This window comes from Pieris rapae, chromosome 12 (assembly GCF_905147795.1).
Source record: "Pieris rapae chromosome 12, ilPieRapa1.1, whole genome shotgun sequence".
In the NCBI taxonomy this organism is placed as follows: domain Eukaryota; kingdom Metazoa; phylum Arthropoda; class Insecta; order Lepidoptera; family Pieridae; genus Pieris; species Pieris rapae.
Genome location: NC_059520.1, coordinates 2,223,514 through 2,243,908, shown reverse-complemented (window position 1 = coordinate 2,243,908; position 20,395 = coordinate 2,223,514). Strand labels below are relative to the sequence as shown.

The following is a 20,395-nucleotide window of genomic DNA, read 5'->3' as shown; positions in this document are numbered from 1 at the left end:
ACACAATTTAGATACAATAATCGTATTTGACGCCGCCAAATTGATATTACAATAACGTATTGCTTATCGTGAACTTTTGATTTTCGAACGCTGCGGCAGATTTGAATTTCGAAAGAATAATGACCAGTGCCATTTGTATTTATAAAAACACCGCTAAGTGTGGGTATCGTTCATCGGTCTCTATGATTGCTTCAGAGTATAATTTGTAGGTCGGAGTAACATATACTTATTACTTAAACCAGATGTTAAACGAATAGAATTACGTTCTGTTGACATTTCTTCAGATATGAATAACATAAGCGAACTAAAACGTCTAAACTATTGATAACGAGAATCCGAGAATTAAAGATATATAGCACTATTACAACTGTTATGTTTTCCAATTTTGGTATCCTTGTGTGATGATAACTGTAATTTTTTTTAGAATTTTTGCAAAACATTTTACTACGAAAATCATGAAGATTTCTTTTCTACTGAATTTATTTTGTGCGTAATGTTAGTAATACAGTTTTTTCAATTGGCCTCTTAGTGATAAATAGAATATCCAGATGTACTAAAGTTAAAAATAAATAAAATCATTTATTAATAACCCAATTAAGTATATATATTGTTAGCATAGTAAAACTTATAACTATTTTAGTAAAATTATTAAAAACATTTAGCATCCTACGAATTTTTTTTGACCCGAGAAAGTTTGCTTGTCTTCAAAACCCCAGAATTACACTTTAAATGTTAAACTCGTCGTGATTTTTAAACATTTTTCATAAATTCGTAAATAAAACCATTGAATTGATTAAAAAATGCCTTATTATATTATGAAATGACATCAAATGAAGCGACAATTCTGTCCAGTTCATCTTCGGTAAAACAAAGCAGCATGATGCAGTATACTCTACGTCTGTCCACGTGATTCTCTCTCATCATTGACGAATAGTACTGGTCTTCTTCTGGTGAATATCGATCTAAGTCTATTCTACATATCTGTTATAAAAAACATAGTCCTTTAATGATAAGACTATCAATATTTTTTGTGTGTGTTTAAGTGGTGGAGATTAAGTAAATGATTTCTTTTTTGTATTTAAGACGTGTCAGCGTCTGTCTGATAGATGAACAAATGTATTTGAAATGAGGTGCTGGATAGAAACCGGTGGAAACAGATAGTCTGCTCTGGATGCTTCGTGGCTGACCACAACATTCAGATATGGTGCTCTTTTCTCGGATCCGAGCGGACGGAGCCATAGTAGCATTTTTAGAACATTGCCATCCCTAGCTCTCAGATGCGAGTATTCGGCACTCAACATACTGTATGCCAACCACTCGGATCCGAAAAATGTTTTTTTTTAAATAAAAATAGTAATACAGGCAGTCCTCGTACTTACGGCATGTTAGGTTCTCGAAATACGCGACGTAAATCGAAACGACGTAAGTCGAGACATATTTTTTCATATGTTTACATGTAAAACTCAAGGGTTAGGTTCCATACGGACTTGAAATTCAGCTATTCAAGACGCTATAACTCCCTTGATCCATCGGCTGTGACAACGAAGTGGTGTTTGGTGTGCCGGCCCAACGGAAATTGACCTTGCGACAAGTGAATTCTCCAATTTGGAAATCGAAAAAACGACGTAAGTCGAGGACTGCCTGTATACATTTATACATATATTCAAAGATAATTGAATATTAAAATGTCAACGACCGCTGTGTGACGATTTTATATTTTATTAAATCGATTAGATTATTTGTATCCAAGTTAAAATCAGAGGCAAAAAACTTTAGTAAGTAATAAAATAGAAATATATTTTCACAGTGACATTATTTTTAGCTTTTAAATCAATAATGAACAAATGTATTGTAGGAAAATGTACCGTCACTTTCTCTAATTTTCTTAAAATGAGCAACAATTGTTTTTTTACTCCATCGAATTTCCGATCTGATTTTCCACAGAACGACTAAAACATATATAATCTAATACAGTAATTATTTACTTCATTAAGCAAATTGATATATCTTCACACAATATTATATTTTTCAAATCGAATTTTTTTTTATGAAACAGTAAACTAGCAATATAGTATAAAAATATCGACCATACATATCATTGAATCAAATGATCCGTCTGTCATTAAATCTAAAACTATTAACTATTGGTTGAAATCCATTCTCATCAGCGATATATTTCAAAGAATGGTGAAATCCCTGCGGATCTATGAAATCGTATTCACCTCTCACTGCATAATTAAAGCCACCATTGCGAGGAAATAATCCACCATCTTCCTTTCTATGCGTTCCATCCGACGTTTGAAACCTAGAAAATAATTAAATCTATAATGATATGCTTCCATATCTGCTCATAATTATAGTAGAAGAAATAAATGGTATTTATGTCGAAATAAGTACGATGGCAACATTTTAACATTCTTCTAGGGATGTTTTTATTAACGTCAAAGTTAATCATTAATCGTGAATTGCTTTTAAATATTTAATGACGTTAACAAAAACTGGTCTCTGAGCTTATTTGGAATACATGAACTGTCTAAGGCAATATTATCTGTATAACAATTTCATTTATATTCAAGATGTCTCCTATCTTATTTGTGTTAATACAAACTGTAACGTCACATTTAAAACTTAAACCCATTAATACTGACAATAGCCCTAAAAATTGACTTGAATTTGGGGTCAAATAGGCAAGTGGTAAGAGGCATTCTTGTGCACAATAGATTTTATTGCCAATTATGCCAACATCACAACTTCTATTAGATATGGTGTCTTTGTGTTACCATAAACCAAATCACGTTTAATAAGAAGTTGTTTAAGAGTCGTCTTCAAAGAATCAAGTAATTTATATTAAATCACCAAACAAACATGACCATGAAGATCCTACCAATTTGTGTAAATTTAACAAAATCATACTTACTCAAAACTATACTGTCCTAATCCATTGTTGTTTATTGAGAGATTTTCTAACCTGTCCAGACCAAGTACACTTTTAGTACACATTAGAAATAGTAATAATACGATCTTGAAATGACGTGACGTTGCCATAATCTGAAAACATTGATTCGTATAGTTTTTGTTGCTATGGTTACTCTTACTTTTGGAAATATATTTATCGTTACAGTGGTAACACGGAACTTTAATTCACATCTATTTTTGGTAGTTTATACACAGTTTTAGAATAATTTATTGCCAGGCAAAAAAAAACATATGAAGAAATGTATATCTCATAAGCATAATATGGTATAGAGAGATGCATAACGGCAATCAATAATCAAGAATTATAACAGGAAACTAATTACAATTTATTGTAAGTTTAGAATAACAATATTGTAAAATGCGAATTGTATAAAATCTTTATCATTAAATTTTGGGCGTAAGATTAACTTCTTCCATTGATTGCCTTATTACCTACAAATTTTAAAAAAACTATAAATAATATACCTAATAAGCATCCATAATTACCATCGTTAAAATACAGATTATAAAGAGTTTAATAAAAACGAGAACTTACCAAATAATTGTTAAATCTTTAAGTAAGCTGATCCAATAAATTAAATAAAAACTATATAAATAAACACTTCACTTCAAGTCTATACGAAGACAACTGCACACAACTTATATCCAGTTGTTTATGAGGACCTCATTCCTTATCCTATTGAAGTGCCGAACAAGTTATCAACACTATGGAATATCACATGAATATTTAATTTAAAACTCGTATCGAATCTAATATTACCGACTAAGTTCTGTGTTCCTAGTACTTTTTTTGTATTTGCAAATTAAACTCATAAATATTTATTTATTTATTTGCTTGCTTTTTTTTATATCTACATCATTATTTTACACAAAAGCCAAAAACGGAATACACATTCAAACACACACAAATTTTGTGGTTAAAACAAAATTAAGACAAAATTAAGACAGTATTCAATTAACATACTAAATTTTAAGATGCATTGATAATTACAATATGTTCAATATAAGTAGAAATTCCAAAGCGTATCTTATATATTCTGTATAATAAAAGATATCACAGTTTTTTTACATTATGTTTAGTGCAGGTGTGGACCTGCGTAATCTGCTCCTACAGCTGATAAAGAGTAATCCGTGTTTCTGGGAGATTTCCCATTTTAGGTTGAAGAGTCTACCCACGCACGCAAATAAAGCTTCTATATACTACCCGTTGAGCAAGACAACGCCCGTAAACTGGCCAGAGAACTTCTCTCACAGCTGCAAGTAGCAATAAAGGACTCTTTATTTCTCTTGATACTCTTCTTTAAATTCTCTCGCTAAAAATATAATTGAATAAGGCGAAAATGGACAATTGTATGATTTTTTTATTTTCCATCAATTAATTAATAAATAAATATTTGGACTTATTACTCTGTTACAAAGACGTAATTATTTTTTCAAATTATAATCAGTCAGTTGCTGTGTATGTGTGTGTATGTACCTGTTCGCATTTATATGTGCTGCCAAAAGCGCAAATCAATCTTGCGAATATTACAAACTGCGGAAAAGGGTATTTTTTTTAGAAATCTTTTGATGTATCAAATGTAACATTTTTTAAATTGGGTTATTTCAAAATGTCTCGCAGACCGAATCATATCTTACAGCGGGCCGAATTCGGTCCGGGGGTCGGTGCCTATATATGCTTTAGGAAATGACTGGGCCGGTAAATAAAACATTTTAGACTTCTTGTAAAAATTTCGTTGGAGAATCACAATTAGTACTAGAAGTGTTATCGCACGTCGCCCCACCGTACAATAATAATTTAATTTAGCGCCTGTTATAAAACTTGCGCAATGACGCAACAATACCGTTCATCGTTCAAAAATAATATGTGTAGGTATTTAAATAAATATGAGGATAGGTTAATTGTTTATAACTGAGTTAACTTCTATTTCAGAGCCTTCGTAGAGAAAACACGGCTAGCTATACCTATTTAAAGTAATTAAAGGAATTGTGAATTGCCCGGAAACTTAAGAAGGAAAGTCCTTACAACTTCAACGGGTCTTCTTCTTTGACATCGTCACAGTTACATCGTGGAACAAACGTTTAGGTTGTGGTTTATGCTGCAAAATCCCTGGTGAAGGTCGTGTTTGGCCAGTTCGGGGCGTATGCCCCCTTCGGGTGGTGTTTATGTTCGCATCCTGCTAATACAGGGGGGTACGGGGGCGGACTTGGAGGGGGCTGCAGCGCGAGGAGACATAGACTCTAATCGATTAGTTACATAAAAACAATTTGTTTCTATTAAAAGATTGCGCCGGTTTTAAAAATATCGGCTATAAGGCTTTTAAGAAACAGTTATTAATATTAAGTTATTTAAATAAAATTATTGTAAGTTTTTCTTTCTTTTTGGACAAACATTGCGCCTGATAATTTAAGAGTAGGATGCTTTCATATAAAGAATGCAGGATAAGATGAATTAGAATTCCCTTTTTTTAAATAAGTGTTATAATAAAAAAAAGGTATTTTGTGGCTGATAGCTGAAAGAGAAAGAAGTAAGATTTCTACACAAACAAATCAGGCTTTGAATTAAAAGTGTCTTATTTTAAAAGTTCAAATAGAGATTTTTACAATTTTATACTTCATCATCTTGCTTACGCAAAAATGAGTTTACCTTATTAGATAACATTTATTTATTTCTGTTATATTATATTTACACATAATGTTTATCTGCCATACATAATTGTTGAACAGAACATATATAATTTACAACTATTTATTGACACATAACCTACCTAAAAGTTCCTCGTAATTTTGGATCAAAGTAAAAATTTGTTCATCTATAATAATTGATTTAGACTGCCGTTTTTTTCTAAATTCATATTAACCATTTAATAACGCTTTGTCTAACTCTTGGACATAAATATTATATTTAGGAAGGGAGAAAATTCTTAAGATAATGTTTAACCATTGTTAGTGAGTAATCATTGTGACTTGACTTAATAGACCATTAATAGGGTGTGCACAGTGAGTCTTCATCTTGAGCCTCGTATTTCAGCTCACTCCAAGACTTTCCGGCTCTCTTTGGGACACCTGCAACTGTACGATGCCAGATTTACTAAGGACTGTGACGCATCCGCCTTCTTTGCGGATTCTCAAGCGCCTATTTGAGGATGTATTGAAACACTTGAGTGAGTGGCCTATCCATTCCCAATCCATCTGCTGACTAATCGGAGTTTCTCAGTAGCGCTCCGAAAGTTGTTCGATGGAGATCTTCCCGGGCCTGTAGATACCCAGAATACAGCGAAAACAGCGATTGACGAAGACTTGGAGCCGGCGCGAGATGACGCTTGTGACCTTCTGCGTGTCAAACCCATAGAGCAGCACAAATTTGATGCTGAATCCAAATATTGTAACATTAAGTCAAAGTGTCAACATCCGCTATATAGGCCAAAGTTGTGCGTAACGTAATGTCTTCTTCTGAACCTCCAATTTCGCATCCTAGGTAAAAAAAAAACTTGCGTGTGAGTTTTTTGGTTATCTGAAGCTTTTGATTATCGAATCAGAACATATCGTAAAGAACAAGAAAGATCGTAGAAGAAACAAGTTATTGGAAAATTTACTTCGTGTAATGCAGGTGTAAATGCATTTGCCCATCCCCTGCCCTAAAAAGTTGCAGGGGTATGTTGGACTCGACCTACTCCAAAATCTCTGCTATTCATAGACTGGGTCAACAATGCCCACTATAAACAACTCGACAAAATCCAACAAAGCCGCGTTACAGAGGTTCCGGTGTCGCTGTTGCATTCTACCGGGACCTCAACGGCATGTTACACTCAAAAACCTTCAATACAGTACACACTTCATAGACCTATTAACTCCCCGACTTCTAGCCCTAGGATTCGTCCTAAAGCGCTTCCTCTTTCGTACTGCTGACTCCTTGAAACCACTGCATTCCATACCTGGTCACTGCCGACCATTTTAAATAACACTCAACCCTGCTGGCTTATTAAGTTTACTAAGCTTTTTTCTTCATAGACTTATTAGGAATAGCTTTTTCCTTATTGATAATAAAACATACATATTTAAATAAAATCTTTAATTTTTTAAATCTTGTATACTTATATTATAATACATCACAGTTATATTTAAACTAGTAATCGTTTCGTTATGGCCATGTAGTCAAGTGATTAACCTCTGAAGGGCTGTGCTTGGAAAATTTGTTGGGGTTGTTGGGGTTGAGACTGAATGTACTGAAGGGCGCGGGCGATGGCTTCTGGGATAGGAGGTGGTGTTGGTAAGTGAGCTCCTTCAGCGCGGAAACCTGTAAGAATCGGTTTATTAGGTTTATAGTCAATTTAATTAGCAACTATATAATAACCAAGTTTATTTTATTAGAACAGAAATAATTAAAGTTTCAGCTCGCACAGTATTTTATTGTTTTTTTTAATTAATCTTTAATATAAAATACTATAGATATTTGTAAATATGTGTGGAACATCTATAATAACAATACAATAATAGAGCTGTATAGTATTTTTTTGCTGGGAGTACATTGTCTTCATTTACAATTATTTATTTAATGTATTGCAAATTCTTTTTAAAAGGAGTAAGTGTGGAGTTTCTTGCCCATTCTTCTCCACACGAAACTACGTTTTGGAAGGGACAACTAGAATCATCTTTATATTTTATTTAACGTTCAAAAGTGCCATTTTAGGTGGTCTAATTGTTAAGCATGATTATAATGATAAGAGAGAGTTGAAAATTAAGTGTATGCTGTATCATAAAAATAAAAACAACAAAAAAAATTGTCTAATAAATAAAAATAAATGTGTTGGGATAGACCCTTTCTTAGACGATTGAAAGATAGATAGCTGATTCTCAGACTGAGTATTCATAAACAATTTATAAGAATCGATCGAGCCGTTTCGGAAGAGTATGGAAACTAATACGAGAATTTTATATATTAGATAATATCGCCTACGGGATGATTTGTAAAGATATTTATCGAGATAATTATTTATCAAAACTGCAATGGACTACATTAGCAGGGAGAAAGAGATTGGGATAAGAGTCGCACGCGGCACGACGTCTGAATGCGAACTAGGTACCTTAAGTAAATACACATGTAAATCGTATTGGATGGTGTCATTTACATTGCAAATACATGTACGGCTGTAAAGCGTACATGGTATCTTTTAACTGTAGTAATCTTTCGTACGTATGATCGTATAACCCAGTTTGTTATTAAACTTACCGTTCTCATCAGCGATGTAGTTCAAAGAGATTGGAACTCCCTCGGGTGATGTGTAGGAGAAGGAACCCTGAGCGACCTGGGCTTCGGCATCTTTGATACCAGGGTTCTTCAGATAACCTTGTTCTTGTGCTGCGATTCCATTTCCAGTTTCATAACTGTAATTATAAAACTGTGAATATAAAACTTATACATAAGTGAAATATAAATTGTAGGTTAATTGAAAACAGTGATGATCCTAAACTATATTTTGAATTAATGTATTACAATACATATTAATATACAGCTTTTAATTATATAGGATTAGTTCAGCTACACTAAAAAACACGCTATGCATGTACGAAGTAAAACTTCTTTATGACCTAACTTTTCGAAAAATGATAAAATAACGATAATTAATATAATTCTATTACAATTAGTCAAGTTTTAATTCTAACTTTGTAAAAATAAGTTAATTAATTTATATTTAGTATTTTTATTTAATTTAGAAATTCCCTAATTGAACTTTACAGAAATTAGTTAAATAAAGTTCAATTAGCGAATTTCTACAAACTGTGACGATATTTTAGCCAGTTCATTTCGATTGTGTTAACAATATTGTTGTTACGATAATATAATGATATATAAGAAGGTAAATATATCATGGAAATATGAATCACACAAGATTATTTTAAGAATACCTCAAATTATGACTTTACTTATCAAAGACATCTGCATATAAACCTGCCACAATTGTAATATATTCCTTGTTCATAATGCGAAACTGGCAAGGTTTATCACATCTCATGAGGTAATTGAGATCTTCTCATACACATAATATAAAATTAAACTTATTATATATAGTATAACTATTAAACTTTTTCAACTTAAACGTTTAGTTGAAAAAGTTTAAGTTCAGAAATAAATTCGAATTTATTTTAGGAAACTGTCTGTACTGATATTAAGAAGCCAAACGATAGTCGCAATTTTTTTATAGAACAGAGTGCAAACAGGCAGGAGGCCTGATGTTAAGTGAAACCGCCGCCCATGGACACTCTCAATGCCAGAGGTCCCGCGAGTCCGTTGCCGGCCTTTTAAGAATTGGTACGCTCTTTTTTTTAAGGACCCTAAGTTGAATTGTTTCGGAAATACTTCAGTAGGCAGCTGGCATTGCCATAAATTGTGAAACTTTAACGAAAATGTTTTATAAACAATAATCCTTTTTCAAATTTATTTCTCAGAAGTGTTAAATTTAATTTAATATTTTAGAAGTAACACGCGGGAATTCATGCTGGCAAGGATGCTTACATAATTATTAACATGATTTCTTAAGAAATTAATTACGAGATCTTAGCTGTATATGAGTCATATTATAGGTAGTTCTAGATAAACATCTAAATACCAATTTTAATGAGAGATTTCGCGAAACATCGCATAATCATAATACAATGTCAATCTTTGAGAATCCTTTGTTTCGCGGCGATGAGTTGTTGTGAAACTATTCGTCGCTTTAAATGAAGATTTTGGACATTTGTGCTATTTCTAAGTTGTTTTCAAGTTGCCGCCGGCAATCGCTTACACAATTGAGCAGTTTAAGTAATTTTTTTGACGCTTAACAATTTATATCATATTTATTTGTAAGCAATGATGTAAACAATAATAAATGCTATTATTATTGCACTCAAATGTCGCGCGACAGACACGCAAAAATCGCGTGGTAAAATAGGGGTTGATTGTAAAGGGTTGAAAATTCGGAGTTATATGTATTTACTAATGCTGTATCATAAAAAAAAATATTTTTTAAAAATCTAAAATTGAAAAAAAAATTAGGGGTGGTACCTTTAACATTTAGGGGGATGAAAAATAGATGTTATCCGATTCTCAGACCTACCCAATATGAACACAAAATTTCATGAGAATCAGTAAAGTCATTTCGGAGGAGTTTAACCACAAACACCGCGACACGAGAATTTTATATATTAGATTTATAGATTATGTGGTAAGCGTTATTAGTAACAACTTTCTAGACATGAAATCGGTGTAAAAGGGGTATTCTTAATATACCAACATAGATAAATTAAATTTAAATTAATTGAATATGTTATTAATATTAGATAGATATCTTACAGGTTCATAGTCGCATATTATCTGTTCATGAATTATAAAATAAAAAATAAAATACGAACATAAGATACAGAGGTATCACTTATTCCACGTCATTAAATTTGAACCTGTAGGCATCCCTACTCATCGGCAAAGAAGACAGAGGGTGTAAGCCGAGTGAAAAACCCGGCTTAAAAATCTCTCTGTACTCTTTTAAAAAAGCAAATCATCGAACAATACTTATTTTCAAACAAATATAGCAGATTAATTAGAAGCCTGCCCAGCACTAGTCCCAGGCTTTTTATCGACTAGATATTCGCTAACTTTATATATGTTTATCAAATAGCAATTAAAAGGGTCTAGTGGTTGAAAATAAACGAGGAATTCTAAGAGCCTGTTTCACAATGTCCGGATAAGTTCCAAATAAGCTATTTATTAGTTATTGGTAGGATAAATAGTATTTTTGCGTTTCACGACTGACAGCGCTAGCTAGCGCTATATAGCGTCATGAAATTCGAAGTATCTTATTTGGAACTTTTATCTTTCGAATAATTTATGTGTTGTATAGCTATTAGGCCCTTTATCCATACATTGTGAAACAGACCCTTAGACTAATTTAATACAACCTATAGAACACATTAACATCAAATAAGGTTGCAGTCTATAATTCATTGCAAATGTTAGGCGTGGAAAATTATGAACGTAAATATATTTATAGCATCTTAAGTAATATCTTTCAATTGTTACAAGGATAACAACAGAATTCCTAATAGTGTCCCTAGTGTTCGTGACGGTGACTTAATACTGTCAGATTAGACCTATAGAGCAGGGGCTCGCGAGTGTGTTGCCGGCCTTTTAAGAATTGGTACCCTCTTCTCTTGAAAGACCTAAAGTTGACTTGGTTCGTAAATATTTCAGTGGGCAGCTGGGTTAAAAATACCACGTCAGTACAAACTACCTTAAAAATGTTTCCTATTAACACTTGATAGAAATATGCCCGGCATGATTTAGACCCAAAGAATCGTCAGGGAGTCTGACACAAAGATTATTTATTTAAGATAATATCAAGAATTAGATAGTAAAGGTGTGTTCTTAATCACTTAATAAAATACCGTACTAAACATAAAACGACATTACTTTTTACGTGAAAAAAATTGGCCTTAGGTCAAAAATCGGCTGTCTATTTAGGTTTTTTTATTATAGTACAAGAGGCAAACGGGCAGTAGGCTTACCTGATGTTAAGTAATACCGCCGCCCATGGACACTCTCAATGCCAGAAGGCTCGCGAGTGCGTTGCCGGCCTTTTAAGAATTGGTACGCTGTGATGGTATATTTTCAACCAACACTAAATAATATCTCGAAATCGAACTAATTGACTCCAGTTAAATATAAACCCATAGTAGCGGTGTACAGATGTAGTGATTTAGCTTAAATAAATTATATGAAAAGGTAACTTTATGAAGACGATAAAAATCCACGCAACATAGTGACACAATATTATTGACATAAGAAATAATTAGGACCAAAACTAAAGTATGATTTAGTAGACATAAATTACAGCTCGATATAAATATTTCATAAGAGCATAATCAGATGCATGACGAAGCCAATTTTCTTATGTAATCAGGGCTTGGCGATGTATACGTTAAATTTAAGGTTTAATATACCACTTAGTTAGCCATAGAGACACTCCTTTGTCGTGTATTTATTAAAATAATATACAACATAAAAAAGCAGCTATTGAATGCCTAAGTATATAAAATAAAAAGCCGATATTTATGTTCCCTTATCTTAGGAGCTATAATGACTTATAGCGGAAGACTAGTAGTAAATAGAGAACAGTAAATAACAAAAAACTTTAGGAAGATTGAATATCGTAGATCTTAAAACTATATGATATAATAGCTTGATTCTAAAGTCAAACAATTATGCGCTTCTGAAAAGTATTACTTAAATTTTTTAAAGTGTTCTTTAATAACCATATTTTGTATATATGCAACTAATTTAACTAGAAAATGGTTATGTATCTATCAAGCTTAATTCGGGCAATTTTGATATATTCTTTTATTTTTATTTATTAACACTTCGTTACATTACAATATAAAAATTGAACATAATTAAATGAAAAGGGCAACTGGCGGCTTTATCGCTTTCGAGCGATTTCTTCCAGGCAACCACGGAAAGGGAAAAAATGTATTAAATTACATAAGGTAGGCAAGAAGTGCAAAAAATCATATTACATATATAATAAGAAGAAAAATACTTAACAGGAACCAAAAAAAATAAACTAAACTGATACAGGATACATGAAAAACAAAAAGTAAAAAGTTCACATGAATAATGATAATTATTTAATAATGTTTACTTTTGATTTTAATTTGGGAAACCCTTCAATCGTTTTGCACTATAATAACCAATATTCTGTTTTAAATATATATAGAGATAAATCTAAGTCTATTTTAAGTTAAATATTCCTATTTAGGCACTTAGAAATCGTTGAACACAAAAGGCTTAGAAAACGGAATTTTCGGAACTTTATATGTTGTTTATTGTAATTACAGTTTTTATTTTGCGTGTATTCTTTAAATTTATTGTAAACCTATTCAGTACGTGAACTTTTTAGCACGCTTTGTAGTGCTTTAAACGTAATTTTAATGTAATAATTGTATGTCGACGAAGAAAGATAAAAAACATTCTGACAAAATCTTTTTCTAATTCTCTGTGCGTTTCGTTCGTTAACTGGTTCTGTGCTTTACCGTATAAGACACAGAACAGTTGGAATTATACAATATATTTTTATCTTTAAATTGTGTATGACACGGAACTATTTGAGATATAAGAGATCTTCTTTAATCTGCGAACTGATGCTAAAGATTTAAATATAAACAAAAGCCTGTAACACACGAATTTGACGTTTCAAATGCTTTGGTGGTAAATTCGATGTGTGCTTTTAAATCCGTTACCCAATGAGAATAAGAAAAGTGTCTTAATTATATTTCCATCAGAGTTATGCAAGACCTACCTCCACTGGTAGGAGCCATCTGGGTTGAGTTCTTGCGTCTGTCTCAGAATTGGGATGATCTGTGGCTGATATTGTTGTTGGGGGTAGTTGAATTGGGGCGCACCGCAAGCGATCGCCACCAGAGCCGACAATACCAAAAACTGTAAAAAATATTCGTAACTAATTATTTTTATTTTATAAGTGCTTTATCTTTTATATTCACTACACAAAATACAGCTGTAATTTTAAACGACATCGGAAGATATATTTTAAAAACCTATAACATATAATAATAATAATAAATAAAGTGTTTGTTGTTACCTGTTTTAAATAATCGAAATAATCTTTATTATTACTACAACTTTTGACATTAAGTTTGAACTATTTAACATAAACCATACATAATATAGCCGATTTTAACTCACCGATTTCATATTATATATTGTGAGATGATCCTCGATGGAAGTGTGAAGAGGGAATGATTTTCAGATGCAACACGCAGGCTTTTATATGAGGCCGCGCATCGCGAAATTAGAGTATGTTCGACACAAGCGGGCTTAAACATCAAAGCACCGCCCGCCCGCCCGCGCGTTGATGCGTATCGCGTAACTAGAATATTTTAACCGTGTTTATATAATAAAGTGTAATTTATTTATTTAAATCAAATTTCTGTTAACATTGTAATGGTAAATTTAAATTTCATACGTAAACGGCTTCAAACAGACTAAACATAATTTATCCTTTCTCCAATCTAGATTTTGAATTATTTTTGAATGGAATAAACGTAACCATAATAACAAACACGTTAACAACTTTAATCCGCGTTTTATCGTCCATTATTATTTTAGCAATGAAAATAAAACATATTTTGCCGAAGAAAATCCTTGTCCGAGTCTGTAATCAGTTTATATTACTATTATATGTAGTAATAAATTGACATCTTAAAATAATTTAGCTTTTTATATATAAATAGGAGGTTGAAAGTGCGTACGCAGTATTTGAGTATTAACTATAAATAATTATTTAATAGCAGCATTTCAAAAAGAAAACTAAGTAATCTAGTTCTTTATGTGTGTTACTATTTACTCTATATTAAAATTTCGTAATAAACAAAATTCCTTTATGAAATCACGCCCGACATCTCAACCATGAGATCATATATTGACATTCAAGTATCAGTATCAGTTTGTGCAATAATCTTTTTAGGATATAAAGTCATTCTCATAACCTTGGACTTTAGTATTAATAGAAATATTTTTCACTCTCTTTCATTTGATGAGCGATACAATATGGTTTCCTGTATCTGTCTGGACATCTAGTGTGATGCGTTCTGTTTAATTCTGACTTGGTCAACAGCAAGCAATACGCATTGCCATAATATGACATAATACGTTATGATATTACGTCCGTCTTTAATTTTAGTACTTCGATATTTTATGTTCTCAATGCCCTAAATTTCCATACATTTTCTGAGATATATTTATATGATTTTCTCTCATTGTTTGGTAAAAACAAGTTTTTTATTACATTGGCAGAAGTACCACAATATACAAAGAGACAACCACTTATAGGCAAACATGACATACACAAAGAGAATACAAATAGTAGGGAAAACCATTAAAATTACAAAAATAAACAAAAATTGATTTTAAAATGTAAGGGGAGGAACTATGGATATCCAGTTTATCCGTTTATCAGAATGCTCAATCTGGACGGCGACGAGTTTTGACCAAAGCGCGTTCTTCGTAAAGTCTTCGTGTCCCTTACAAATGGAATGAAATGATACGCTTTCAAATAAAGATTTTGTTACACGGTAATTTAAGAAAATATGCAATAACGGATAAGTTAACCTGACGTTTAATTTAATATTTATTATCTGAGCACGTGATGTGCACATATATTAACCGTTAACATCCCGGGAACAGAGAAGTATCTGAGATCATTTACCGTTTATTTTTGTCTGTTATATGTATTAAAAGTGCACTTTTTCATATCGTGGTGCAATTCATACAACTGTTCGTATATAGTAAATCAACTTTACGAATCATTAAGTAATTCAATCATTAATTTTTACGCGTCCAACACGAATCAGTTAAGACGTATTTGGGATAAATTGATTGCTTCCCCATATTCGTAGACATTTATGTGATAATAAAGCTCTGACAATGGCTAAAGCTTAAACATGTTTCACGGTAGAAAAAGAAACACACGAAATCTTTGGGAACTTGTAAGATAACTTTAAACAATTGATCAAGTGCTTAAGAACGCAATAACCTCTTTAGGTCATGGCCTCAGATTTCTGTGTCTGTTTCATGATTATTTGTCAGTCTAATAGGCAAGTAGACACCTCCTGTGAGCTACCGTCGACTTTTTCGGTCAAAGGGAAGCCGATTTCCAGAAGATGTTTTCCTCCACCGTTTGAGCGAATGAAAAATGCGCACATAGAAATAAAGTTGGTGACCAGCCGGGAATTGAACCTACGTGGCATTGCTCAAGCCGTTAGGCTAACACTTCTCGCCAATCTTCTTATATATTTCTGTAAAAAAAATTTAAAAAAATCTAGTTATAAAAATATTGTTTTAGAGGTTTTTGGTAACAACTTTATATGCCTATATAAAATCACTTATAACAAAATGCGATCATTATATAATAGCAGTAATCAATCATAATAAACGAATAAATTTTGGTATCTTAAATAATAAAACAATAACAAAGGTCACGGCTCCAATAACAATTATTTATGAATAGAATTTGAATAATAATAGACTTATTTTATAAGTTAAGGATGACACGGAAATAATTTACTTTGTTTTGACTATTTTACCCGGTTTTAAGGAATTTATGTTTATTTCAAATCATATCAAAAATCATTTATTCATATAGGTAACATAATAAACACTTACGAACATCAAAAATTTGAAATAACAATCAAAGATAGTACGACTTTATATTCTTGGAACAAGAAAAGTTTTACTAAAATTATAAACTACATTAACAAAACTGTGTATGAATCATTCGGTAGTTTGTTCATTGTAATTTTAATTAATAATAGCGATACATGAGACTGATCACCTACTTGTCTACAAGATTACTATTATTTTTCTATATGAAGATATGTTACATTAGAAAACAACTGTTGTTTGTATTAATACAACGATAGCACTTAAGGTGCGCGATAAATGCATTAAAAAGTAGTTTTTCATTTTATTTTTTATGTTGATTAACGTTAGGCTATCTAATAAACAACTTATACATTAATTAGCCGCGGCAGCAAACACCTCTACGTTCTCTCGCCATAGACATTCTATGCTTTAGATATTCAAAAGATCTATACGTCATCCTTAACTCGTTTTTTTATAACTATAAAGAGACTTTTAACATTTTTATTTATTTATTTATATAATTGATTACTTATAAATAAATAAGTACCTTTATCGCAGGATGGCTGCGACCCTTGGTACATCCTCTCAGGCACTATATCTGTTGTATAGGAAAGAACGCTTTCTGCTATGTAGCTGACTGTTTTCTCACGATGTTTTTCTTCTCAATACTTATTATTTGCACAGAGAAAAATAAATTTGGCAACTGAGGCTCGAACCTAAGGTCCCCAGTATTGAGAATCACGCGCCGCTAGGAGCAATACTAATACTTGGAGCAATACTAAAAGTTGGCATTTAACAGACTATAGGCAGAATATGTGCAAGCAACTTAGATTGATGACTTCAGCCGGCGATCGACATCTTCCCATAATTGACTAATTCACAAATTGACCCCAACGAAGGCAGCAAAAGGATCCAATTTATCAAACTTCACAATGATAGACCTTAATTATGATTCGTGTTAATCTAAAGAGCACGTCACACATGAGGCAATCTAGGTATATTATGACTCAAACATATTCTAGAAAATATTTTATTGCCTCGTTCGTTAGTTGTTTTTCTGTATTTTTGTATAAAACTGCTTGTTCCTATTTGCTTCATTTCCCCGGTGTAAAGTGTCTATTTTAAGTGAACTTTTTCATTTTTAAGCTATTTCTATTTAAAAAAAATCTCACTTAAGAGAAGTGAGATTTTTTAAAAATAGAATCTCGCTGTTGGCTTAGCTCGGGCTATAGGTCTATGCTCAATAGCCTGAAGGGCTATCAAGTGAATATAGGCCGTACGCTACGAGAGTCAGGCAAGTGGAGCAAAACATAATTTATTGATACACATACAAACAGGAAAAGTAACACTTAAACAGTAGGAAGAAATACTCGAAAGCACGAAAAGCTGGAGGAGGCCGAAACAGGGCAAAGCGATGTCGATGTTGTGTTTAATAATTTGTGCTTTATAAAAGTGTATTTGTAAAAATAAATACACAATACAAAAAAAAAATATTGACCAATGATTCTCACTTGTACATGTACCGTTAATTATAAAAAAAATGCGGATAAATTTACATTTATGTTACAGTTTTAGCATTAAATTTGGTGAAAATATTTGTGTATATAAAGTATATGTTTATTTAGCCATAGCCATAAACATCACAAAAAACTGCACAACAAACTGCTACCAAACGTACAAAGTAGCTTTAAGTGGAATGTCTAAACTCCCACCGTTCTTCCTGGAACTTGCTCTAACAGATTACCATTTTTGGGAAATTTGGATAACTTTCTGCAAGGTAAAAAATTAGAAAGGTAAAAAGTCGAAACCGCCTTCAAAGATTTTATCGATTCCCGTCCGAATGTTTTTTTTAGTAATTCATCTATGAACAATCAAGGGGATTAATAAACTACCTATAGGATAGAAAAGTATATACAACATCAATGCTACATAATTTGATTACTTGAATATATTCTTTTAAAAACATACTTTTGGTTCCTCCCATACAAAATAGTAATATGTAAACACCTAATATTACCTAAGCTTGTGCTTGTAAAGCTCGTTATGCTATTAAGATTAGGTGTTGAATTATTAGTACGTGAGTGCATTAACCTTTGAAATAATCTTGATGTGTCACGCAAATAATCGTTTTGCCAATTTTTGAAAATCATACATAATTTATACACAGAGTGTTAATTCACAACGGATGATAGTCAATACTTATGTTGCATGCCTGACACAAATATATTTATGATAAATTTTGTTATACACGGTGAAGAGAACTACCATAAACTACAACTAGAACACTTGCAGATATTCATTTCCAGTCTTATCTCGCTAAACTGTTTCGACAGCAAGATTCACTAGGGCTTAAAATCAACGACAAAGAAAATTGAATAAATATGTAAATAAAACACAGTACAAATAATATAATATAGTGTATAAGGATTTCATTAAGTTTATGTTATTATTGTATTAAATATTTACGACCTCCGACGGAGTTAAGACCGTCTCAAAAGTCCTCCACTTGCCTCTTCTCTCTTGTGGGCTTCCTTTTTTTTTCTCAATGGGTAAGGGTCTTTTTAATCTATCTGTCATCACAAATGCGAGTAATGAGACCGACCCATTTCCACTTTAACGTTTTGAGTGTGTTGTTCTTTGTTCTTAAAAGGCCGGCAACGCACTTGCGAGCCTTCTGGAAATATAAGTGTCTATTGCCAGCGGTATCGTGTTATTTTTGTAAAGCTTCTTATTACAATTTAATTTTTTTTTTATAGAACAGGGGGCAAACGGGCAGGAGGCTCACCTGATACCGCCGCCCATGGACACTCAATGCCAGAGGGCTCGCAAGTGCGTTGCCGGCCTTTTTTAGAATTGGTACGCTCTTTTCTTGAAGGACCCTAAGTCGAATTGATTCGGAACGCGTTTGTGGAACGGTGGACATCGATATATTTATAGAGCTTAATTTAATTAAAATTGTGATGAATGTAAAAAGTAATTAACGTCATGTATAAGGCGTTGAAAATCGCTACATAATTGATAAAATCAATCGCAAAATGTCTATACTATGTACCAACTCAGAAGACATTTTAAAATAGTATCTAAGCCACACAAATGCATCTGTGATATTCTTAATTTCTATTATTCAATACATAAACGTTCGAAAATTCGCATATTGTAATCTCCAATTATTTGATCACGACTCACGCGTTACGATTGTTAAGAGAATTGCTTTTCTAAAATGATCTTAATAAAGCTACTTATGTATTTATGCTAAATTAAGATTACAACAACCAGTACAAGATGACTAAAAATGTTATTGTTAGTTTATTTAAAAAATACACCCTTAGAAAAAAACAGAGTCTCTGATTGCAACTCTGATGCAAACGTAAACATACGACCTCAAGGATTAGAGCTGAAGTAGCTAACACTCTCGTCCATATACGGTAGTTTTAATTAAATTAGTGTGCAGTACCTAAAACACTGTTTTTAATTCTTCTCTACATTGTTTATGAACGAGATGAGTTCTATAATTTTTCACATGGCCTGCTGATAGTTGACTTGCCTTGTTGTTGATCTTTTACTATTTATGCCAGACTGTCAGTATTGTTTTTTCTTTATTAAAAACTAATCGAATTTACTAAAAAAGATTTTTAATATAAGAAAGTGTATATATACACTATGTAAGTAGACTGTAACAGTCTGTATTAAGCAAAAGACGCTCAGTGTTTGTGTTCTATTACTCAGTAATTTACAAATTAAATAGTGCTTTTCAATATTCACGATGTCTGGTTAAGAAGTTGAATAGCGTTGTATTGTTTGCTTTATATACTCGTAAAATAAAAATAAAAGAAACATAGTCTGATAATCCTGTCCCTGGTCTATCTTGATATAAATTAGTATTGTAATTAGCAATTCACGCGCGCCTGCTTATTAAGCTGTCCTTACTTCACAGCCTGGGATTTGAGACGTTTTCAGGTCCATTTATATAATATGGTATATAATATAATCATAAAACATTATGGTAAGTTTATTTGCTTTCATCTTGTATATATTTGTGGTAGCAATATCTTGAAGTGTTCTTGTCTGAATGCCAATTCTAGTATATTGGCATTATAATTTGAATAGATGATTAATTATGAGCTATATTAGTTATTATTATGTTTTGGTCCACAAAAGGCAGCTTTACTGTCATCGTCGAGCATCCATTTGTCATCGTCCGTTTTATCTTGTCCTTATCTGTGGCCA

The 20,395-nt window shown here is 32.2% G+C and overlaps 1 protein-coding gene and 1 long non-coding RNA gene across 2 annotated transcripts; both read right to left on the bottom strand.

Annotated features, from left to right (window-relative positions):
• Positions 1-2,178: 2,178 nt before the first annotated feature.
• On the bottom strand, positions 2,179-3,613 carry LOC123689603. The gene is made up of 3 exons (XR_006750551.1): positions 3,512-3,613; positions 2,918-3,048; positions 2,179-2,305 (listed from the first exon to the last, which is right to left on the bottom strand). It is a non-coding gene; the product is annotated as an uncharacterized LOC123689603 (long non-coding RNA).
• A 3,425-nt stretch (positions 3,614-7,038) lies between these two features.
• On the bottom strand, positions 7,039-13,813 carry LOC110998407 (endocuticle structural glycoprotein SgAbd-2-like). Its single transcript, XM_022267059.2, has 4 exons — positions 13,712-13,813; positions 13,308-13,447; positions 8,207-8,361; positions 7,039-7,273 (listed from the first exon to the last, which is right to left on the bottom strand). The coding sequence occupies exons 1-4, from the start codon at positions 13,718-13,720 to the stop codon at positions 7,140-7,142; spliced, it is 438 nt and encodes a 145-aa protein (XP_022122751.2). The 5' UTR covers positions 13,721-13,813; the 3' UTR covers positions 7,039-7,139.
• Positions 13,814-20,395: the final 6,582 nt, after the last annotated feature.